This window comes from Nomascus leucogenys, chromosome 6 (assembly GCF_006542625.1).
Source record: "Nomascus leucogenys isolate Asia chromosome 6, Asia_NLE_v1, whole genome shotgun sequence".
In the NCBI taxonomy this organism is placed as follows: domain Eukaryota; kingdom Metazoa; phylum Chordata; class Mammalia; order Primates; family Hylobatidae; genus Nomascus; species Nomascus leucogenys.
The window spans coordinates 47,094,069-47,119,207 of record NC_044386.1 but is presented as its reverse complement, the minus strand read 5'-3'; the positions used below and the strand labels follow the sequence as shown (position 1 = coordinate 47,119,207).

Below are 25,139 nucleotides of genomic sequence, written 5' to 3'. Positions count from 1 at the left end.
GGAGAGCAGCAGGGAGAATAGCTAATGGATGCTGGGCTTAATACCTGGGTGGTGGGATGATCCGTGCAACAAACCACCATGGCACATGTTTACTTATGTAACCTGCACATCCTGCACATGTACCCCTGTACTTAAAATAAAATTTGGAAATTTGAAAAGTTAAATAGATTAGCAGTAAGTCACTCATTTTGCCAAATCCTGCTGTCCTTGGGTCCTAATTCTATTAATTAGGTTTTTGCTTGTTCTAGGGATCTCCATATGTCTAATTCCAAGTTGTTTACCTAGGCGAGAGACCCTCTCTTGATAACATATTCAGTTCCATCCTTCTCCTTCGGCTCTTATTTATAGCTGATTATTAATCTGTCTGCCCTTAGTGTTACTTTTCTTTTTAATGGCTTTTCATCCTTCAATCTGATTCCTAATGGTAAACTATAGACTTTCATTTGCTTCCATCAATGGCAAATTTTGGGGTTTCCCCTTGTTTTCCCCTGCCATGCTTTTATTTAGTGCTTCTTGCTCTTTTCACCTTATTCCACACAAAAACCCACACTTTTTCCTTCTTATAGTCTTATTTCATCTTGCCTGATTTTGCTGCTGAGAAAACATCTTTCTCCAAGATGCATTATCCCCCTGAAATACAAGAATTCTCTATTATGAGATTATTTTTATATGCTTTTCCTACCTAATAATTTCATGTTCCTAAACTATCAACTCAGCATATACTTTGCTGAAAAAAGAATGTTTTCGTATGGCATTTATTTCAGAGTAATTTTCAGCTTTGATAAATACAGGCCCATACCCCCGAAAGTCAAGAATGAAAAGGACTCATCATTTCCCTAAAATGATGAGCCCTTATTAAAGGGGATAGGTACCCTCTAGTAGGCTGTCTAATGTTTTAATGTTTTTCTCTAACTTTAATAGCTTTTAAGTATTGGGATTTGTTTCAGTGCCCCATTCAATTGCTTTTCAATGGGCTGTCTAGTAAATGTTTCATGTTTCTTACTTTTAGAAATTAGCTTTACTCTCCCTGTACATGAAATGAATCATGGCTCCTTAGCCAAACCAAACAAAACATTTTAATGAAATCTGCTCAGCTGTTTATTCAGAGCTTTTACTTGTTTTCCTCCAGTATGTTTAATTTTTTAGCAGGGTTACTTGTTTTTATTACTCCTATTATAACCTACAGTCTTAGAGTACTGACTGTTTATCACTTGACTTCAGTAAAAGGAAAGTGGACATAGGGAATTAGATCATATATGTTAATCATTTACCTAATCTTGAAATATGTGAATAAGTTCATGTTCAAAAACAACCTTATTCCCAACTCTACTTTCTAAATTTATGTAAGGTATGTTACTTACTTTTCTTCCGTTCATTAGCAGATTCTGTTTTATTCCCACTCAGTATTCCATGTAATTAGAATATTTTATTATTCTATTTTTATTATTTTATTGCCATTAAAACAAACGAGTTGCCTGATGCAATTGCAAGTATATAAATTAGTTCCCTTCCTAATTTTTCTTCTAGACCACAAATGCTACATTACGCACACAAACACACACACACAGCCCCTCAGCCCAATTAGAACAGGAGACTCTGTCTGTGGGTAGCTAATGAAAAATCTGTTAGGCCAAGGATTATTTCATTTATTTTAATGATAGTGAAGATATTCACTATGCTAGATATTAAAGAGGAGGCAAAGGTGAATAATACATGCTTCTAATTCTCAAAGAACTCTTAACAGTTCTTTATAAGACATCTTTATTATGAAATGAAGCCAGGAGATTTACTTGCTTCAGGCGCTCTTTATTGAAAAGTGATGGATCCAGTTGTTCTATCTGAATAAACCCTAATATCAGGATCTTCCACTTGAGTGATGCCTGAATTTGACCATACTGCTGCTCTGTAGACTCACTTGAAGTATAAAGAGCTCTGGATTGACCAGCCCCTTATCTAATAGCAAGGATGGATCTAGCCATTCAAAATTAGAAACATTTTTACTGAGGCTTCATTCCCTGGTAGGGGACCTCCTAGTACCATTACCAAACATATTCTGAGAAAACACAGAGTGAGAGGAATGTAGTAATAAAGGGAAATATGCTGTTACCATACTGTGGAATTGAAAGTTAGTCATTTCAACACTGTGGGAAAATATTCTGAAATGAGATTTAAGGATAATTAATGCAAAATATAAATGCTTCCCTTCTAGTATGACTTATCAGCTAGGCTCCTACAGGGTTTATGTAAATATCCATTCATTATGCATCAGGCAGTTGTGTGAAATTATCTGTAAATGTAACCTCTAAGAGTGCTGGTCTTTCTCTCAGGAAGTCACCTGCTTTGTGGGATATGAGAAGCATAGAAAAGGACTCATTTAACCAATTCTCTTTTCTATTGGCCTGTGTTTATTGTTGTTGTTGGTGTTTTTTTTTAATCCAGCATCAGTACTAATACTAAGTGCTTATTTGGTGTTTTGAAGCCTGTAGACTACTTCTGTTATCATTATATAATTTGATCTTCAAAGTAATACCATTTTAAGCAGAGCGGAGGAGAGAGTGAGTCTTAGAGCCCTTACATTTCTCCATAGATTACAAGATTCATAAGTGGCAGAACGTTTATTCGTTAAAAGAAATGTACCTCTACTATGTTCCAGGGACTGTGATAAGCTGTGAAGTTAAAATATTTAACTTCCGTGAAAAACACGGAAGACAGTTCTGCTTATAGAGGCCCCTTTTAAATATCATGTGGTTGGGCCTAGGAGAACTCAGATCTCCTACCTACGTGTTCAATAGATGTTTTTCACCTCACTAATGACTTATCATTAGAGAGTCCTTCCATGTGCTATTAGCAATTATTTCCTTTTAAAATATAAATCACCATGGGAGAGTGCTTCATTTGACCTTGTCTACTACTGATGCTTTCTCATGAATTAGGTGATAAGATCCTTCCCAGGTGATAGAACTGAAAGCAAATTTCCTGCAGATTGAATTACAGAAGTATTCCTTGGGGCTGAGGAGGGGTGAAGTGTCAGGGAGGGCAAGGGAGTCAGGAAATAACGGCCTGGGTAGAAAGTAAGAGAGGCGTGGGGTTTACAGCATAGCAGGGACTTAGATATTGTCAAGTAATTAGACCTGTGGGCTGCTGGGAAAGAAGCTGCAGGCAGTGAAGCCCGGTCCAGTCTGGAAGATTAGGGAGTTCTTTGTGTACAGATAACTGAATTGGGCCCTAAAACATTGAGAGAAGAAGAGGTTAGCAGAGTTATTATGCTTACTGTCATGACTTGAATCAGTGATCCAGGGGCTCTCTCAAAATACCATTTTCAGAGAAAAGTGATAAAATGGTTTGTTTTATTTTGAAACAATTCAAATCCACTGACTTGGCAGCGCACTGGTAACTTCTCTCGTGTTCACAGAAAATGCACGTCTTCAAGAAGACCTTGCAAGCGCTGATCTACCCTATGTCTTCTACCACCCCACACAATTTTGAGGTCTGGACGGCTACCACACCCACCTACTGCTACGAGTGTGAAGGGCTCCTGTGGGGCATTGCAAGGCAAGGCATGAAGTGTCTGGAGTGTGGAGTGAAATGCCACGAAAAGTGTCAGGACCTGCTAAACGCTGACTGCTTGCAGAGTGAGTACTTGGTTTGGCTGAAAAAGTGGTACGCAGAGCCTGCCTTATTCCATCTGTTTCATGTTAGATCGCTTCAACTCTTGCTGGTTGTCAAGAAATCCTACCCGCTCCCCTCCCACCACTTACACAAAGATACACATACTGTCCATCAAATCACAGCTGCTGATGCATTCTTACAGTGTGGAGCTAGGCGCTATTAGAATCCTCAGGGTGAGTACCTGGAGTGAAATTGCACTCTCATCCAGCATAAACCTTCAAAGTGACTTCCAATCTTTTTTTTTTTTTTTTTTTTTTTATACGGAGTCTCGCTCTGTCACCCAGGCTGGAGCGCAGTGGCGCGATCTCGACTCACTGCAAGCTCCGCCTCCCGGGTTCACGCCATTCTCCTGCCTCAGCCTCCCGAGTAGCTGGGACTACAGGCACATGCCACCACGCCCGGCTAATTTTTTTGTATTTTTAGTAGAGACGGGGTTTCGCCATGTTAGCCAGGATGGTCTCCATCTCCTGACCTTGTGATCCGCCCGCCTTGGCCTCCCAAAGTGTTGGGATTACAGGCGTGAGCCACTGCGCCCGGCCCCTATTTTCTTACTCATGCATCATAATAGCTCCATGAGGTAAGTGGGAATATGTAAAATCAGGTTCCCCAAACAGGGCTCAAGATATGCTTCTGCATTTGCAGCAACTGGAATTCTTTTTTCAAGCCTATCTGGTGCCTGTCTGGCAGGATCTATGTCCTTCTGCAGTTCCTGCACAGGCCTTGGAAATGGGATGTCTTGGGTTTGAATGTCAACAACAAATGTAACTTACCAGATATGTGACTTTGAGAAAGTATTTTAACTTCTTGAGGCTTTATATTTCTCTACTCTGTGGGCAGGAATAACAAAATTTACCTTAGAGGGTTATTGGAAAGGCTAAATGTAATAGTCTCTGCTAAGAGCCTGGCACATGGTAGATGCTCAATAAATATTAATGACCTTTCCATCCTTTCACACTCTTGAATGAGTACATGCCACTTTGGTTTTTATAACAAGTTACCTTAAATTTTTCATTTCCAAAAAAAAATCCTTTATTTGCTACTTTAGGTCTAGAAATGCTAATGCATCACATTCTAAAATACACATAATTGACTTTTCACTACTATATTTATTGGGTAGTGTCACTTAAAAATTGCCAAAAAATTATATTTCAACACGATGTTCATTTGCAAATCATATTTTTTCACAACTAAATATTGTCCCCTCTATTGATTGTTTATATGGATGTAGTGAATGTAAGATATTTGGATTGCTTGACACTGAAGGGAGAAGAGCAAAATGTCAAAGATTAAATCAGAAATGCTGTCACAGCTGACTTGTTGTAGTTACAATCACATACATTCTTAGGTTTGCTTTATCTGATTAGTATTCCCCATATAAGATCAGATCAGACTGAGGTTGTGTTAATGGCAAGAAGTGCATTTTTTAAGCAAAAGAAGTGGTATTCTTTATTTGAAAAATAAAAAATATAGTTAAGAATAATTATTTTAAAGGAAGGGGGATTGACTTGATATTACTCATTTAATTTACATGCAGAAGCTCATAATCCGATGAAAATTCAGCCCAATTGTTTAAAAAGTGAATAGTGTATAGGCATCTTAAGAAATAAGCATATTAGAGCAATGACATTTAAGAAAGTAGAAAACACACTGTCATCTAAAAACAAATGTCTTAAATTCCTTAGAGAAAAAAACGATGCTGCTCATACCTAAGAAATCAATTCATTCTTCTAGTCTTTCAGAAAGGACAGATGCCACCCATTCATTAAACTTTAGAAACATATTCATAATCTATTTCCATTTCCTAAAACAACATTCATTATTTTATATTTGTTAAATAAATTATGCAATCCAAAATTTTCATTGACATTATTCATTAAAATGCACATGTAAATTGGAAGAATCAAAAATAGTGCAGAACAATGAAGGTAGGTATGCACGCCCCAGGGAGGGTTTTTATAAATCCATTTTTACTTTTTCCCTAAAATTGACACTCTCATATTGATCAGAAAGAGGTCCTACAAGTATGTGTACTTAACTTCATAACTTTCCATGATAACTATCAATAAAATTTGGAATTCTCCCTACAGAATCAGTGAAATTACCTTAAGAAATTTCTCTTATTCATTGTTTTAAGCCAAAAAATGGCAATGGTAACACTATATATGAGATAATTTCATGAATGCCAAAACTGAAGAAAAGGAAAGAATAAAAAGCTAATAAAATCAGAGTTAGAAGGTATAGCTAATTCAGCCCCCTCTAAATGTAAGACAGTTCTATGATTTTCTTTACAAAATGGCCCTTCAATCTTGTAACATTTCCAGGGAAACTTTAAACCCTTGGTAGGCAGTTTAACTCATGATTTTAAAATGCTAGTTCGTAAATTAAAATTTAAGCCAAGGTGTCTTTCCTTGTAATTTCTACCCATTAAGCTATATCTTACTTCTGGCAAAAATATTTAATGAACTCTATTAAATATGACAGTTTTTCAAGTACTTAAAAGTAATTATCTAGTTTTCTATAGGTTTCTAGTACTCTTTTTATTTTGCTAATTCTTTTCTGAATAATTACAGTCTATCAACACACACATGCTAAAAGAAATTAATGTGGTCTGACCAATGACCCACGCAAAAGAGAGAGTATGTAAAGTTACTTCAAACTGATTTAAGTTAGGTGTTTCCTTACCATGAAGTCTTGGGTTTGTGACTTGTGCACCTTCAGTCAAGTGGAATTAGACCAGGTGATGGTGAAATCCCACTCATTGCTCCAGTGCTTCCGTGTGGCTTCAGAGATGCATGGAAATGTCCAGTCAATTCCCCAAAGAGCTTCATCTAACACTCTCTCTAGCTAATTGTACTTGATGGTAGTTCCTAGATTTTACCACCTTCTTGGCCCAAAACTCATAGTCACAGGGTGGTAAGAAGGAGACTAAACGGAAACAGGGAGAACAATGAGAAAAGAGACCTGATTTATACTCCTTCAATAAAATCAGTGGCAGCAGCCAGAGTTCACCTGCTTTTTCTTTAATTAGTTCATTTGTGTCTCGTCACCTAAAAAGACATTTTATTCTTTTTTGGAAAAAGCATTTGGTGGTGAAATAATTTAATTATAATAAATGGAGGAGCAGGTTGTGACCCTGAATTATGTTAACATAACCTGTAAGGAACTTGCTGTAGCACCTCGGTGGTAGTTTTAAACTAGAAAAAGGCCATGTTGGCTGGGATGAGGGTTGTGTGCAGAGTGAGTCATATGTAAAAGAGACATCATATGTAAAATATTTTCCTTGATTATCTTTTCAGTGTAGAAAAGAGACAGCTACAGAGATTGGAAAAAAATGCAAATAATCATGGCACTTTCCTTACACATCTCCAAAGAAGGAATCCCAGAGTCTTACTGAATAAGCATTCTGCCTACTTTTAATTCCTAACTAGAAATTTCAAGCACCTGCATGAGGCCAGAAAATATTTCACCAAACGCTCAGCAAAGAAGCATTTTGTGAGATGTGTTCTTTAGTTCTATGTGCTTCCTACTGACATTATGTTGAACTTATGTGTCCTAAGACAAGCAATTAATAACTTTGTAGCATTAATAAAATCTGGCTGACATACTCTTGTTTGCAAATTAGATATTGATTCTCCTTTCTTTGTTGCCCTGTTATCACATTTTGAAATCATATCTTAAGACAGTCAAATATCTGTATATATTGATCATCTATTGTGGGTAGGAGCTTTATTCTGGGCTCTCAGAGCTGCGAAGAAAGTAAGTGGTATTTTTCCTGGACTCAACCTTCCTTTCTTTTTTTTTTTTTTTTTTTGAGACAGAGTCTTTCTCTGTCCCCAAAGCTGGAGTGCAGTGGCGCAATCTCGGCTCACTGCAAGCTCCGCCTCCCGGGTTCACGCCATTCTCCTGCCTCAGCCTCCCGAGTAGCTGGGACTACAGGTGCCCGCCACCACGCCCGGCTAATTTTTTGTATTTTTAGTAGAGACAGGGTTTCACCGTGTTAGCCAGGATGGTCTCGATCTCCTGACCTCGTGATCCGCCCACCTCGGCCTCCCAAAGTGCTGGGATTACAGGCTTGAGCCACCGTGCCCGGCCCTTATTTTCTAATACATAACTTAGATGAACTGATGTGAACATGTACCTTGGAAACTTTTGACATTTTCCTCTTTCAATAACAATTTTACAACATATGTTTAAGTAATGAGTACTCAGGAAACTTCGAAGTAGGATTCCTTTTATCCTCTGCTACTTAACACACATTTAAGCAAAGGAGCTGCTTAACAAATGTGGTTAAACTAATGGATGAAGGAACAAGAACTACAACTAGAAATAACCTGTTATGGTTTAAATATCATCTTTCCATATAAGCATACGCTATTAAAGGAGCTTCGAGATTAGTGAGTTAGGGAACTCAGTCTACTGCTTTGGCTGAGTTCAGAAGATTTAGTGTCTCATCAAAAAGAATCAAGTGAATAGCGTAAGCGGGATTAGAACTCAGGTCTCTGAATTCAGCCTGGTGTTCTTTCCTAACTTATAAATAAGTTTGCAAAGTCAGTCCTAGGGGGAAGAAAAGGAAAGTTACTGCATTTTATTTTCAGCACTGTCTCATTTTTTCATATGGGAGAAAGCACACAGGGTACCCCTGAATTGGAGACATTCTATGCTGCCTGCTGTAGCCTCCAAGAGTTCCCCGCCATGATAACTCCTCAGGGCCCGCCATCTACAGCCAACCGCCAATAAATCCTCAATGCTCCTGAAATAGGAAAAGTTCTCATGTCCTCCTTGCAGGGCGTGTGATGAGGTGTAGCTCGCTTCTTCAGTGCCCCGCTGCTCAGACCTCTAGGGGAGTATACAGATAGGTAGGGAGCCCCACGGCAGTGTCTAGGAGTGAATGTTTAAAGCTGAAGCCCCAGTAGGCATATGTTACAAGATGCTCTTTAAGTTTAGCTTCCTGTAGGTGGCCTGTGTTAGTCAACTCAATTAGACCCCTCCCTGATCGCAAGGACAGAGGGCTTTCTGTATCCCAGGGTTCTTGCCTTGGTGTACTGGAAGAATTGGATCACACGTGGGCTTGGACAATGAGTGCAAGGTTTTATTGAGTGGAAGTAGCTCTCAGCAGATGGGGGAGCCAGAAGGAAATGGTTTTCCCCTGGAGGCAGGCCGCTTAGAGGCCCGGGCTCTCCCCTGACTGCCCTGGCCAAACCCCACCACATTCTGTTAGTTGATGGTCTGCTGGCGTGACGATGTCTGTCCTGTGCTCTTCCACCCCGCGTGCTCCCATCGGTGTCCTCTCAACATCCAGCCACTTGTGTCTTTTTCTACCAATGTGTTCATCTGGATGTCCAGCCGCCTGTGTGTTCCTCTGCTGATGTGCTCCTTTCCACATCCAGCTGCTTATGTGTTTGCTGGCTAGGGCCTTAGGGTTTTTATAGGCACAGGATGGGGCTGTGGCAGGCCAGGGTTGTCTTGGGCAATGCAACATTTGGGCAGGAAAACAAAAATGCCTGTCCTCACTTAGGTCCCTGGGCAGAGGCCCAGGGGTGGAGCCCTAGCCAGAGACCACACCCTTCCCCTTCAGGCACTTCCCTGACCCCCTTCCGTGTCACTACCACCTCTATCCCAGCATGTTATTGCATTGACTTTTCAACAACACTAAAAGGGAAAGGTATGCAATGGTCAGTTCCTTAACCCAAAGGAATAGACTAATAATGGAGCATTTTCAGGTGTTGGGGTTGGCTGCTGGAGAGGACTAAGAGGATGAATATGCTTTGCATAATGCCGTAGAGGTATTCTATGTAACATACTCAATGGATATCAATGCATGTTTTTTCATAGTGTTGAGCTACTTAAAAATAATCTGACTTCAGGTCTTATTGCAACCATAGTGTTTTTAAAACTCCCCTGGGCGTCATTTTCCTCATCCGTGAAAACAGTTAATAATACTTGTCAATGACCTCCAGCTAGAGGCCACCAGGAACACACCCGTAGTTTTAAAAAGTATGTTTTATTACTGTGAGGGAGAGCATGCACCAGGGTGACTGTAGGGCATCTCAGCAAGACGGTGCTGGAAAGCAGAGGTGTACTCTGGATGGGGTGTTATGTGGAAGTGAGGACAATTCTATGATTTTGTGTCTGTAAGCATCTAATCTAGAAGGAAGGCAGAGTAGACTGAAGCCACAGCTTTACAGTAGTCCCTCCTTATTCGTGGTTTCACTTTCCAGTTTCAGTCCTCTGCAGTATGGTCCAAAAGTGTTAAACAGAAAGTTCTAGAAATAATGTATAAATTTTAAGTTGCACACCATTTTTAGTAGCATGATGAAATCTGCCATCCTTCTTGGAACGAAAGTCATCGCTTTGTCATTGTATCCATGCTATAGATGCTACTCACGCCACAGTCACTTAGTAGCTTTCTTGGTGGTCAGATTAAAATAAAATAAAACAATGACAACAACAACAACAACGAAAACACTATACAATAAAGATAGAGTTTGGTACTGTCTGAGGTTTCAGGTATTCTTGAAGGCTTTGGAACGCATTCCCTGAGGATAAAAGACAACAATTATACTTTAAAGCAACAATAACCACTCATATTAGTTAGGAAAGCGAATATTTGATATTTTGTGGTTTACACAGTGCTATGTTTTTGTCTATGCTTGGGAAAAATAAGGAAGCGGCCTTGTTTGTCTTACTTTAATGCTGTTGCAGGGTGACCACGTCTAAGGTTGGCGCTCTTTGAAATTGTTTAGGTCCAAGAAAAGAACAACGTAGCCTAGCTATGAGTACCAGGCCAGGTCTGAACCACACTGTGAACTATTTGTGTTAGCAAAGTTCCTAGAAGTCAGAGTCTAGTTATGAAGAAATAGAAATAGAAATAAATCTTGTTTTGAAAATTTTGGTGTTTACTTTTCTTTTGCTTTGTATTTTTTTGAAAAGTATATGAAGAAATCTATGTAACTAAATGTGATACAAAGAAAAATTTCTTCCTCCTACCATTACTCTCTTGGTTTCTTCTCTTTCCTTGCTTAGTAAAAATATTTTGAAAATTGAGCACATTTTAAATTACAATTAATTTGTTCCCCTAAAAGTGTAGATAGCTTTTGACTCTGTGATGACTGGGAAACCTCTAGAAAATGCTGATGAGATGTAGTAGCTTTAACGTACTGTTATGCAAGCACATTCCTGATTTTGTATTTTTAAAACATGCTTGTTTTCAAACTTGTTCTAAAAGTTTGCATATACCAATAATGAGATGATTGAATATGGTGGGGACGGTACAGGCAGAAGAGAAAAAACAGTTTGGCAGTTTTTGTGTGCTCTTGGTGCCACGCTCCCTGACAACTGGTCATTTTAGAGAAGGTGGTAGTTCCTTGGGAAGCGGACTACCTTCCTGTATTTTCCCACTGTCAGTGACAGAGTTACCTACAGGCTCTCACCTACACGAATGGGAGATGACGCTATGTAAGATTTGTGCTCCTCCAATTACCTTCTGTTAAATGTCAGTCCTTTGTTGTTTGCAAAAAATGAGGAGTGCGTGGCTTTGATTTTACAAGAAAAAGGAGGCTGCTAACTTGAAGACTGGGGGAGTTGCAGGTCTGTTCCTTGAAAAGACTGAAGGCATGTTAAAAGAGGAGGGTTCGTATTATCTTGGATATAAAACATCTGAAGGAAATGGGTAGAGAATGGAAACTTAGAGAATGGCAACTGAATGTCCACCCACATGATTTCACGGGGGCAAAAAGCAGAGAGACAATTAAAGCAGGCCCACCTACATGTTTTTACTGGGAAATAAAAGAAAAACAGTAAAGACCCATTTCCCGTGTCAGAGAGGCTCCTAGAGAAAGAAAGGAATACACAAATGCCTCAATATCAGACCCTCTGAATGCTTTCAATGGATGTTAACCACCCACTTTCTCTGGGTCCATCAGTCTCAAATGCAGGAAAGGCTTTATGGATGTCAAAAAAATAAATAAGTTCTTTTCTCTATTTTTTTTTAACTCAAATTTCTTTTATCTTTAAGCCCTTCCTTGGCCCTCATCTAGCAAATAGATACAGAGCATCCAGCATACTGCAGACACCGTCTGTGTGAGAGTTTTCCAGTTGTTTCAGAGGTCAAGTGATTATGAAGCTCAAACCCCTAACATTTCTTACTAATGTGAAATTATTATTTTTTTTTAGACAAAGTCCCACTCTGTCTCCCAGGTTGGAGTACAGTGGCACAATCTCGGCTCACTGCAACCTTCGCCTGCTGGGTTCAAGCCATTCTCCTGCCTCAGCTTCCCAAGTAGCTGGGACTACAGATGTGCACTAACACACCGGGCTAATTTTTTTGTATTTTTTTTTTTAGTAGAGACGGAGTTCTACCATGTTGGCCAGGCTGGTTATGAACTCATGACCTCAAGTGATCCGCCCACCTCGGCCTCCAAAAGTGCTGGGATTACAGATGTGAGCCACCACTCCTGGCCTGAAGTTCTTTAATAAATACCTATACCTTCACCTTTTTGACATGCTGAAATCACTATACTTATTCCATTACTATTATTAAAGCTATATGTGTTATCTCATTGAATCCTCATCCTGTTAAGGGAGACACTACTACTATTCCTACCTGTTTTTCAGATGAAGAAGCTAAAGTTGAGAGAGATAAACTAACTAGCTCAAGACTAAAAGGTTAGGATCTTAGTCTGTTTCAGCTGCATAAGAAAGTACCATAAATTGGGGGGCTTATAAACAACATAAATTTATTACCCACAGTTCTGAAGGTAGAAAGCCCAAGATGAGGGAGGTTTCAGCACAGTCAGGGCCCGTTGAGGGCGATCTTCCAGGTTGCAGACTGCTGACTTCCCGCTGCATCTTCACATAGTATAAGGGGCAAGTGAGCTCCCTTGAGCCTATAAGGCCATTAATTCCATTCTTGAGGGCTCTGCTTTCATGATCTAGCTACTTCCCAAAGGCCTCATCTTTTAACATTATCACATCGGGGATTAGGTTTCAATATATGACTTTCAATGGGATGCAAACATTCAGACCATGCCAGTTAGTAAGTGGCAGATCAGGATTCACACTCAAGATTGTCTCCTCTACCCAAGTGTATTAGCACGTTTTCAGGCTGCTGATAAAGACATACCCAAGACTGGGTAATTTATAAAGAAAGGAGGTTTAATGGACTCACAATTCCACATGGCTGGTGAGGCCTAACAATCATGGCGGAAGGCAAAAGGCAGGTCTTACATGGCATCAGGCTAAGAGAAAGAATGAGAAAGAAATGAAAGGGGTTTCCCCTTATAAAACCATCCGATCTCGTGAGACTTATTCACTACCATGAGAACAGTACAGGGCAACTGCTGCCATGATTCAATTATCTCCCACCAGCTCCCTCCCACAACAGGTGGGAATTATGGGAGCTAAAATTCAAGATGAGATTTGGGTGGGGACACAGCCAAACCATATCACTGAAGCATCATTAGCTACTGTGCACTTTTACCTTATTTAAATTTCTGCCATTTGTAGTTGGCATTTATGTTTTTGCTTTATGGTGACTATGTAAGTGCTTGTGGCATGTAGGTTAACCAAATTCTGTTATCTAATGATGGGAATACAGCCTTTGTTTTCTAAGAATTCCAAATCCAAACCCAAGGGCCAGGTGTATTTTGTCTTTTCATAAGGTTTATTCGACAGGATATTTATCATTTTATATCCAATGTATTCCTTTTTTTTTCCAGAATTGTGGCCTTAGGGCAGGAGTTTGCAAGAAGTTCATAATACATTAAATTAACCCAGAGCCAAATTAAATATTCAATTTTGCCAATCATTTTATCTTCGGCTCCCCCGAGAAGTATTTCCTCTATTTATTGAGTGTATGCTAGTTTCCAAATAGTGTGTTAGACACTTGAAATACACATTTAATAAAATTTGGGCCTTATGAGGTAGCATAAGGAATGGACATATATGCAGGTAGCTATGTCAATAGTGATTGTTAAATATGAAAGAATTTTTTGAGGCATTTGCTTGGAATCAGCTGTTAGAAGTATTTACATCACAGAAATCTGCTAATACTACAAATCAGGTTTGGGTTTTTTTGTTTGTTTCTGTAGGAGAGGAGAGAAAATGTGACTGTTGAGTTTAAAAGACCTCTATTTCCTCTTGAGATAAGATCATATGCTGAGAATGGAGGGTAATGGGGGTGAGGTAGGTGACTTGAGAGTAGAAATGTTTTGGAAGAGCTGTTGAGAAAAATAGCAAAAGGAAAGAGCTGAGAAGAAGGAAGAACACTGAAGTTATTATATACATATATATGTGTATACATATATATGTATACATATATTCTATATATAATATACACACATATATGTATGTGTGTGTATTACATATGTATGTATGTATATATATACACACCTGTAGTTTTAAGTTTTTATATATATATAACTTTATATATGTATGTTTTATAAAATTATATATAATCAAAATATATATTTTATGTAACTTTTTTTTTTTTTTTGAGACACAGTCTCGCTCTGTCGCCCAGGCTGGAGTGCAGTGGTGCGATCTTGGCTCACTGCAAGCTCCGCCTCCCGGGTTCACACCATTCTCCTGCCTCAGCCTCTCCGAGTAGCTGGGACTACAGGCGCCCGCCACCACGCCCAGCTAATTTTTTTGTATTTTTAGTAGAGACGGGGTTTCACCGTGGTCTCGATCTCCTGACCTCGTGATCCGCCCGCCTTGGCCTCCCAAAGTGCTGGGATTACAAGCGTGAGCCACCGCGCCCGGCCGTAACTTTGTTTTATATATAAAGTTACATATATAACAACTTCAATATTCTTCCATTTTTAGATTATATCTATAAATTCTGTAAGTATTTGTAGATATTATCTATAGATACTTCTGCAGAAAAAAACACAAAAATTGTAAATTGCCATATAAAGATGGTAAAATTGTTAATTTCACCTGAAGTTTAGATGTTTTGTCTGATAAAAATTAAAGAAAAATGAGTTCTAGTTAATTGTCCCATTAAATTACATAGAAGAAAACCAGTTTGCCCCTCTGTCTAAGGTTGAATTATGATTGTGTTGTCCGTAATTATATTGTCTTATCTGTCAAGTAATTATTTTTAAAAGTATCAATGATGCATTTCATTTGGATATTATACTATACAAAGTGCTTTTAGTTTACATTATCTCCTTTGATCTCATCTATTGTTGATCTCTGGTTGGCATATGACTGTATTTCAATGACACTACTAGACCTTCTACCACACGCTTTGAAGAAAGACTCATATAAAAACAAATTTAAAGTTATCTCTGATGACTTTTAGATAAACAAATAAGGCCAAAGAAAAATAACCCAAAGGGCTGGAAATTCATGGCAAATTGTAACTATTTAATAAAGAGTTTCATTAGAAACCTAAGATATGTGGGTTTGATAAAGAATAGGGCAATGGAAAGTACTTCTAAATCAGTGACAAAAATTAATTATGAATTTGTCTCTATCTCTGAGCTAAACAATCTAAGATGAATAATTTTCTTCGGATCAAAAATGAAAAAGTAGAAATTTTTGTTTGTTTGTTTGTTTTGTTTTGTTTTGTTTTGAGATGGAGTCTCGCTCTGTCGCCCAGGCTGGAGTGCAGTGGCGCGATCTCGGCTCACGGCAAGCTCTGCCTCCCAGATTCAGGCCATTCTCCTGCCTCAGCCTCCCGAGGTAGCTGGGACTACAGGCGCCCACCACCATGCCCAGCTAATTTTTTTGTATTTTTGGTAGAGACGGGGTTTCGTCATGTTAGTAAGATGGTAACAATCTCCTGACCTCGTGATCCGCTGGCCTCAGCCTCCCAAAGTGCTGGGATTACAGGCTTGAGCCACCACGCCCGGCCAAAAGTAGAAATTTTTAAAAGCTAAATATTTTTTTTTAGAAATAACAGAGAAAATGCTTAAACACTATGTCTCTATTAACCTGCTGTCCACCGATTGGCAATTTCAGTTTATGGCTCTTTTGTCCGTACATATTAGAATAGATATTCGATAATAACATCAATAATACATAAGAATAAGTGAAATTTCAAAGCTAATGCTCAAGCTTTCCTAATTTTTTTTTTAAGTAAAAAGAGGGAGTTGTGAAGGACAGAAGTCTGATTCCTTTGGATGAAAAATCTCTTTATATTCTAACTTTGAATTTGGCAGCTATTGTTCGAGCATTTATTGCGTGTGTGGTATTTAGATGGGCTCTTCCTGAATTTAGAAAAATAATCCAAAGTATATCTAACTCTACATGACTTTAGCACTCCTTCCTAGAGCCTTTGGGAGCATTAATAGCAAACATAAGAAGAGCCGCTTAGAAATTTGGGGGAGAGTCAACATTTTTATGACATTTCTAACCTTTTGGCCATTCCTTGCCTGGCTGTCACAGACCAAACTTTTGAGTCACTTTGTGTCTTGTAGGGAACATTTTCCAGCCACCACTGTCCTTTCCATTTAATGAATATTAACTACTTGAATAAAATATGCCTATCGAATAGTTTCAACTATTTACTCCAGCCTAAGCTAATTTTACTGTTTAAGAATTATGGACTGTGTAGTTAAACCAATATTGATAAATTAAAACATCTTAATTGCATGCAATTTACAAATTTGTAGCTATTCCAGGGACATGTTTCAACAGTGTAGACCATTTACAATGTACTTTTAAATAATCTTTAGTGGAATTCGTTCTTTTTTTTGTCTTCCTTTTTTTAAATGTCTTTTAGGTCCTCAAAGTTTAAAATAAAAGATAAAGACAGGTAGCCTGCTCTTTCTACCACTGGAATATTCATATCTTTTAGCTTCCTCTATTCACATTCATTATTATGAACATATTTTTCCACTCTAGGAAACATATTACACTTTCAAATAAATGAACATTTACATTAAATTATTGCTGTCAAATTGTATATGAATTTATCATAAGTAAAGTTAATAGTTGACCTTTCATCTTTTGTCTTACTTTCTATACTTAAATTGGGCTCAACATTCACAAATTAGGTTCAAAGAACATTACTGATATTATCTTTATCATAGAAATTGTGCTTACCTATAAATTATCCCATTTAATCTCTAAATAGTTTATGAGATATTAGTATGCCTATCTCAGAAATATAATAGTTCAGAAAAAAAATGAGAATACTAATTATGCAAACTTACAGTCATGCCAATGAAAATTAGAGCAATTACTACCTATGAACACAAGCCTTTCGATTATTTTCACTATATTTCAGTTGCTTCTGTACCAAAAAAATGTTTGATTTTAGCAGTGGCAGTTCCTGTAGACACTGGTACATGAGCTTTTGCTTTCTTACTTTAAACTCACTAAGGAATTGTGGAAATTGAAACCATGGTCCGTTATTAACTTGTGTAATACTAGGCAACCCAGAAGGCCATACAGAGCAATGAGAATATCTAGCCAGTAGCTTAAGGTTAGGGATCCAATAATGGAATTTTAGAAATCCTTCACTGACCGAATGATTTGTGTTACAAACAAAAATGCCCAGAAAGTTGAGACCGGTCATGAAAGACAATGCCCCAGAAATAAAAAAAGTTTTTAGTGGAAAATGAGTATTCAGTCATTTAAAAGCTCTGGATATATTAGAGAAAGAGAGTTCAAGTCAGTATTCTATCAGTTACTTTGTAGGTCATTTAGCCTAGTAGTGTCCAAATCTTTTTTAAACAGTTCAATCAGTTTCTTCCTAAGTAAAATCTTACATTCTATTTTAATGTTCAGCAAATAACAGTGATGTGTTTGAATTATTGCTTTCCAAGTGACTTTTGCCACTTATATTCTATTTCTCAATTTTGTTTTGGACACCCATTGAGGAAATATGTGTGGTATGTAACACATTTGATTGTCTCTGTTCTTTTTGCTGTTTTTGAATTCTTTTTAGAAAATTCAAACCAAATTTTTGCACAACATCTAATTTAGTTCAGTAATACAAAAGAAAAGCCTGGGAATCATAGGAGGTCAATTTACTTGCCAATAGCACAAAGGAGTACTAGTTGTTGTGAATCTCAGCATAGCAGTTCATTATGATATTTTTCTAAAAAGCCACCTGACTCCACAGAATGAAAGCACTCATTCATTCTCACTTCCTCCTCCTTTTCCTCCCTCCTTTAGCCATCAAAAAGTAATGGCACGTACGCTCACACCACCATTGATTTTTCCATCATAGGAGCAGCAGAAAAGAGTTCTAAACATGGTGCCGAAGACAAGACTCAGACCATCATTACGGCAATGAAAGAAAGAATGAAGATCAGGGAGAGAAACCGGCCAGAAGTATTTGAAGTAATCCAGGAAATGTTTCAGATTTCTAAAGAAGATTTTGTGCAGTATACAAAGGCGGCCAAACAGAGTGTACTGGATGGGACATCTAAGTGGTCTGCAAAAATAACCATTACAGGTAAAAATAAGTCTTCTTAAAAATTTTTATTGTAAATTGAGATTTTTATGTGTCCTAGAAATAACTGCTAATAATAATTATAGGTAAAATAAATGATTATTTTTTGAATCATGTTAATATGAACAAGACTAGTTGTTACTTCACATTTTGAAAATACATACTAGATAAGTGAAATAATTTTAGTCTGTGTCTTGTCCTAATCAAAAGTTCTTTCATAGGAAAAAGTTTCTGGTTTTCAATATATTCACCTGCAGTTGACAAGAAATGAGTATTTTTGCTGCCTACCAGTAATAAATTATAACAGTAGCTAATAATCTGTTCAGTTAATCTTTTTAAATGAGAAAATCAATGTTATTTTACTTACTCCTGGCTCAACATCCCTCATCCATTTGGTCCTCGAGTCAGGACAATTTGAGTTTAATGAGATCTAGTAAATTGGACTTCTGAAGTTGCTTGTAATGTTAACAGCAAGTGACTGTGCAGCCTGTTAACATTTACCAAGACTCTTTACGTACTCATTTTGTATTTACAAGATAAATAAAGATGCTTTCTCAACTATGTAGAGTTGATCAATATTGATGGCAGACTCATAAATAAATCAGTTTGGATTACAGGCCTTTGAATTATGTTGGGTAATTTTTCATATAAGTGTAGGTATATCTTCCTCATTCCTCTGTACATGTATGCAGTAATGTGTATGAGTATATAGCCAATATGTATATGCATGTGTATGTATAGAGCTACTTTTCATTAGAGACAAAAGCAAAAATTACAGATTTTAATGTTGTATATTTATTTTTATTAAACTTTTTTTAAAGTTCTGTGGGTCATGAGAATGAAAGCAACAGGGATGCATCTGCAAACCCAAAGAACCAAATGACAGAAAAATTGTCTTTGTTATTATTATTTTTTGTTTCTGAGGACTCTGTATGTTAAAATGTTCATTTTGGTTTATTTCAGTGGTTTCTGCACAGGGTCTACAGGCAAAAGATAAAACAGGGTCTAGTGATCCATATGTTACAGTTCAAGTTGGAAAGAACAAAAGAAGAACAAAAACCATTTTTGGAAATTTGAACCCAGTATGGGATGAGAAGTTTTATTTGTGAGTATATAATGTGAAACCTTTACAAATATTAACTTATTTAACAATGAATTTAAGACAGGCATACAAAGTATGCAATAATTATCTTGTATTTTAATAATCTCTTACCCAAAAGAAATAAAAAAGTAAAAGTAATGTTATAAACTCCCTCAATACTCTCATAATATTTATTATTTATTCTTCATCTTTGGAAACAAGTGAATAAGAAGAATACTTCGAATCAAAAAAAGATGGCATGACTGGGGTAGCTTTGCAGGAGATAAAAAAATATATACAACATGATCTATAACTTGAGATGACCCAACATAGCCAGAAATGTAATCTTGATTTCACAGTATCTTGACATCTGAAGATTTATAACTAAAGACAATAGACTTAGAGCATCTCCTGGCCCATCACTTGGGGTGGAACCATATCTACACTAGCTAATACTATTGAGATGGTTGATGATAACTTTTATAACCTTGTACATTCCATGAGGGCATTTATTTTTAAACCTCTTATGTCTTTCACTGAACAGCAGGAACTCATTTTTCTCTCAAAAGTTCTTTTTTTAACACTCCTTTGTAAAAAAATGAATTTCAGTTATTATTTGGTAGAAATAAAAATTCCTACATGAGTTAAAGACAAGTCTTTTTTCTTTAGTTCTCTCTTTGCAAATGCTTTAAACAGGAATCTCATTACCATGGTAAGTAAATACACCGAGAATATATAGCTTATTTGAGAATGTGGGCAATATTGTGTAAGAAGTAGAGTTTCTTTCATATATGGCCTGATGAAGGAAGTCTTAAGAAATAGGTTTGGAAAATCAGCTGGAACCAAATAACAGAGGGTACTGTAGAATGAACTAAGGGATTTGGAGGATTTCTCCCTTCAGACTTCTGGGAGAGACGAATACCATTATGTGTTAAAATAGAAGACAAGAAATCAATTAGAAGTTAAAATTAAATTTCCTGTTGGAGTCAAGTAAATGAATAAAACAGGAAATGAACAACAAAGGGGAGGGATGAAGACTAAGGAAAACTGGAAAACAGGTGATTCCCAGAAAATAAATGGCTTCCGTTGCCATGCGATCATGTAGACACGATGCAGCTAGAGCTTCCGGTTTTTCAGGAAGCCGGATATCTGAAAGCTTAGAAACAGTTTTATTGAGGTATAATTGACATAACATAAAATCTACACATTTAAAGTGTACATTTTGTCAAGTTTTGACATATGTGTACCTCCTGTCACTACAGGGAAGATAATGAACATATCCATCAGTGCCCCAGAATATTCTTTATGCCTCGTGGAAAGTCATCCCTTCTGACTTCCCATGTGCAAAGGCAGTCACTGGTTTGCTTTCTGATGCCATGGGATACTTTTCATTTTGCATTTTCTAGAATTTCCTATAACTAGAACAATATGGCATGTAATGCTTTGTGTGGTTCTATTCATTCAACGTAATTATTTAGAGATCCATCCAAATTGTAGGGTATGTCAATAGCTTATTTTTATTGCTTGTTAGCATTCCATTTTATTAATATATCGCAGTTTATTTTACCATTCACCTCTTGATGGATATTTTGGTTTGTTTCCAGTTTTTGGTTAATGACAACAAAGCGACCCATATGTTAAATGAATGACTCACACTAAAACTGACATTTTTATGTAAATATTTGTGTGGACATATGTTTTTGTTTCTCTTGAATAAATACCTAGAAGTGGAATGAATAGCTGGATCACATATTAGGAATATGGTTAATGTTTGAGATATTTTTTCCAGATGACTGTACCATTTTATCCTTTCACTACAAATGTCTGAGGGTTCTAGGTCAAACATACCCTTCCAATACAAATGGTCCTCGACTTATGATAATTTGACATAATGATTTTTTACTTTAAGATATATTCATCACGATGTAATCCCATTGTAAGCTGAGGTGTTTCTTAGGATCTATAATTGGGTTATGGTTTCGATTAAATACCTATCACTTTTGCATCATCATAAAGTTTATAAATCCTAAATTGAACCAACATAAGCTGGAGACCATCTGCTGTGTTGCCCATGTTTAGTGCATTGTCAACTTATGATAGTTTTGTCTTATGATGGGTTTATCATGATGTAACCCTATTGTAAGTTGAGGGGTATCTGTACTTGGTAAGGCCAGTTTTTGACATTTTAGCCATTCTGATCCATATACAGTGTTATAGTGGTTGCATTTTGCATTTCTCTAAGGACTAATAATTTTGAGCATGTTTTCATTTGCTTATGTGCTATGTATCTGCTTTGGTCAAGTGTCTGTTCAAATATTTTGTCCATTTGGTATTGCTTTTGTATTTTGTATTTGTATAGCTTTTATGGTTTTGAGTTTTACATTTAGGCTTTTGATACATTTTGAGGTAATTTTTGAGTATGGTATAAGTGACAGACTTAAGTTCATTTTTTTTGCATATGGACATATACTTTTTTCTGTGCCATTTTTGAAAGCAGTATTTTTCTCTACTAAGTTGCTTTTACATCTTTGATAAAATTCAGCTCTCCATATATATGTGTCTGTATTTCTGAACGTCATTCTTGTGGTGGTGGTTGTTTTGAGACAAAGAGTCTCACTCTTTTGCCCCAGCTGGGGCGCAGTGGCACAATCTTGGCTCACTGCAACCTCCACCTCCCGGGTTCAAATGTTTCTTTTGCCTCAGCCTCTCGAGTAACTGGAATTACAGGCATGCACCACCAGGCCCAGCTAATTTTTTGTATTTTTAGTAGAGACAGGGTTTCACCCTGTTGGCCAGGCTGGTCTCAAACTCCTGACCTTAAGTGATCTCTCTGCCTCAGACTCCCAAAGTGCTGGCATTACAAGCATGAGCCACTGCATCCGAACATGTCGTTCTGTTTCTTTGATCTATTTATCTGTTTTCTAATAACACACAGTCTTGATCATTGCAGCTTTATAATAAGTCTGAAAATTGGGTGGAATTAGTCTACCAACCTTATTTTTTCAAATTTATTTTGGCTATTTTGTAACCTATCAATTATTTGATATTAATTTAGGAATTGATTCATCTTTTTTTTACAAAACAAAACAAAAAAACCATGATGGAATTTTGGTTGCTTTAAAGCACTGGCTAAGATTTCCAGTATGATGCCAAATCAAAGAGGTAAGAGCAGACATCTTAGTCTCATTCCCAATCTCAAGTGGAAAACTTCATTTCTTGATTAACTATGATATTAGCTGTAGCTTTATTGTAGATGCCATTTATCCAGTTAAAAAGTGATTTTTCTATTCTCAGTGAACTGAGAGTTTTGACCAGAAATAGATGTTGCATTTTGTTACATTCTATTTCTGTATCTATTGAGATGATCATATGATTCTGATTGTCATTTTAATTTTTTTGCTTCGTTGTCTTTGTGTTTTCAAAAACAAATCTGCAGTTGTCCACATTTTTGCTTCTCTGTGTGTAACATATCTCCCCTACTCCCCCAACTGCTTTTAAAATATTTTTCAACTCATTTGTACAATTGGTTTATGATTTCGCGTGGTGTAATATTCTTCCTTTTTCCAGTGTTTAGGGTTCGTTTAGCTATTTGGGACTGTGGGTCTACAGTTTTCTTTCAAATTTGGAAACATTTGGTCATTATTTCTTTAAATATTCATTCTGCTGTCCGTTTGGAGGCTCTACTTTTATATATATATTAGGCCTCCTGAAGTTGCCCCATAGCTCCTTGACACTCTGAGGACTTTTCTTTCTTTCTTTCTTTTAAAATTTTACTTTAAGTTCTGGGATACATGTGCAGAAAGTGCAGGTTTGTTACATAGGTATACATGTTCCATGGTGGTTTGCTGCACCCACCAACCCATCATCTAGGTTTTAAGCCCAGCATGCATTAGGGATTTGTCCTAATGCTCTCCCTCCACTTGCCCTCCACCCCCCAAATTTTCTTAATGTCTTTTTTTCTTATTTTTTTCTTCTGTATTTCACTTTGGATTACTTCCATTGTGTGTGTTTAAATTCACTAAGCTTTTCTTCTGTAATGTCTAATTTGCTAAAATCTAAGCCACTGTATTTTTCATATTAGGCATTTTCTTTTCCATCCTAGGAAATCCTAACTGGGTCTTTGTATCTTCCATGCCTCAACTTAAATTTTTGAAAACATGCAATACTTATGATAACTGTTTTGATGTCCTTCCCTACCAATTCTAACATCTATATCCAATCTTGGTCACTTTTGATTGATGGATTTTTCTCCTCATTATGCATTATGTTTTTCTGCTACTTTGCTTGCCTGGTAATTTTAGCTTGAATTGTAGACATTGCAAATGTTACTTTGTTGTTTGCTGGATATTGTAGCATCCTATAGGTATTATTGAGCTTTGTTCTGGACATAAGTTACATGGAAATATTTTTGTGCTTTGGATCTTGCTTTTCAAATGTGTTAAAGGGGAATGAAATAGTGCTCAATTTCAGGCTAATTATTCCTCGTATCATGAAGGGAAGACTCTTCAGCATACTCTTCCTACTAACTCATGAATTAGGAGGTTTTATCTTCTGCCCAGTGGAAATTAGTATGATTTCTAGAACTGGCTGTGTGTTGGGCACTGTTGCATCTAAACTTTTAAAATCTTAATCTGGCCTTGGGCAGTTTCTTTTCTTTTTTTTTTTTTTTTTTGAGACAGAGTTTCGCTCTGTCACCCAGGCTGTTTCTTTATGTGCATGCACTTATCATTCCTCACCTCATTTCTCAAGGGGACCCCTGTGCAGATTGTTGAAATCTTCCTTCTGTTCAGCTCTTTTATGTTGATATTATGCCCTGTTACCTCTAGCTGCCTTGGTCTTCTCCACCTTTCAATTCTGTCTTTCAACTCAAAGAGTCTAATGGACTCTACCTTGGTTTCTATTTCTTGCACAATGATTGGAAAACTCCCTCAAGGCAATAAGCTGAAGTAATCATAGGGCTCACTTTCTTTCTTTCTTCGTTTTTCTCTCTCTCAGGGATCACTGTTCATCACTGACATATCTCTATTATATTGAAAAACATCGTTTGATACATTTTGCTCACTGCTTGGTTTTTTTTATGTGGGAGGATATCTCTGGTCCCTGTTAATCCCTCTTGACTAGAATAGAAAGTCTGGAAACCTGAATTTGATTGATAAGCAAAAAACAAAATAAAACAGTATGACAGCCAACATAGGGCATGTCAAAGAGAATAAAATTTCTAGAAATATTGATCCAATTGTAATCAGTAAAATAAAATAGAAATATTTATTGTCTTATTTTAATCCTTCAAAGGGTCCTCCTTGAGAAATCAACTGAGTAATGATAAGTGCAGCCAAATAATGATGCATGTGAGAAAACTACCTAAGACCACCCAAGTACTTGATGTGACAGTTCACAGTGCTCATCCACACCAGGGCTAGTGCTTGTTCCCACCAGACTGGCTAAAAAGCATCATAGTTCATGGGGAAAGTACACAGAAGTACACACTAGAATGGACCATTAAACTATGAATTATCTGTATTATTATTGGCAGTTTTCATATAATTTTCCATGTTGTGTGCCTGGTTTCCTTTTGATAGGAGGCACCATCTGTACTGGCAATAACAATATATGTATTTTTTAAACAACAGCATTTCAAAGAAGAAATTCAAATTCAACACTGTACCTGGCCATGCATAAACTATATATAAGTACATAATTTTTCACAATATTTTCCACTTTACTGATAAAATATTTATTAACTTTAAGTGAAGTTACACTTGTAATTCTTTTTATTTGTCTCCTTTTTAAAAGCCAACTTTTTTAACATTAGTTCTTTCTGTCATCAGTTTCCTGAATTCTGAGATTTTATTCTTATTATACAGGTTCTATATCACTGGCTCCAGAAATACTATTTTGAAGCTACCAGTGCATGTTTTCATTTATCATAAAAATTGCATGAGAATTGCAAAGTTACCTTTTCTTTATAAACAGTTCTCT

General features: G+C 37.0%; 1 protein-coding gene across 2 annotated transcripts in view; it reads left to right on the top strand.

Annotated features, from left to right (window-relative positions):
• Positions 1–25,139, top strand: part of UNC13C (unc-13 homolog C) — a 654,851-nt gene that overhangs the window by 266,691 nt on the left and 363,021 nt on the right. For both annotated transcript variants that reach the window (XR_004030428.1, XM_030814067.1), the window contains exons 8-10: positions 3,413–3,632; positions 17,855–18,082; positions 19,043–19,184. Coding sequence is in view for 1 of the 2 variants with exons in the window: in XM_030814067.1 (XP_030669927.1) it covers positions 3,413–3,632; positions 17,855–18,082; positions 19,043–19,184 (590 nt within the window). In the remaining variant the exon portion in view is untranslated. The remainder of the gene's footprint in view (positions 1–3,412; positions 3,633–17,854; positions 18,083–19,042; positions 19,185–25,139) is intronic.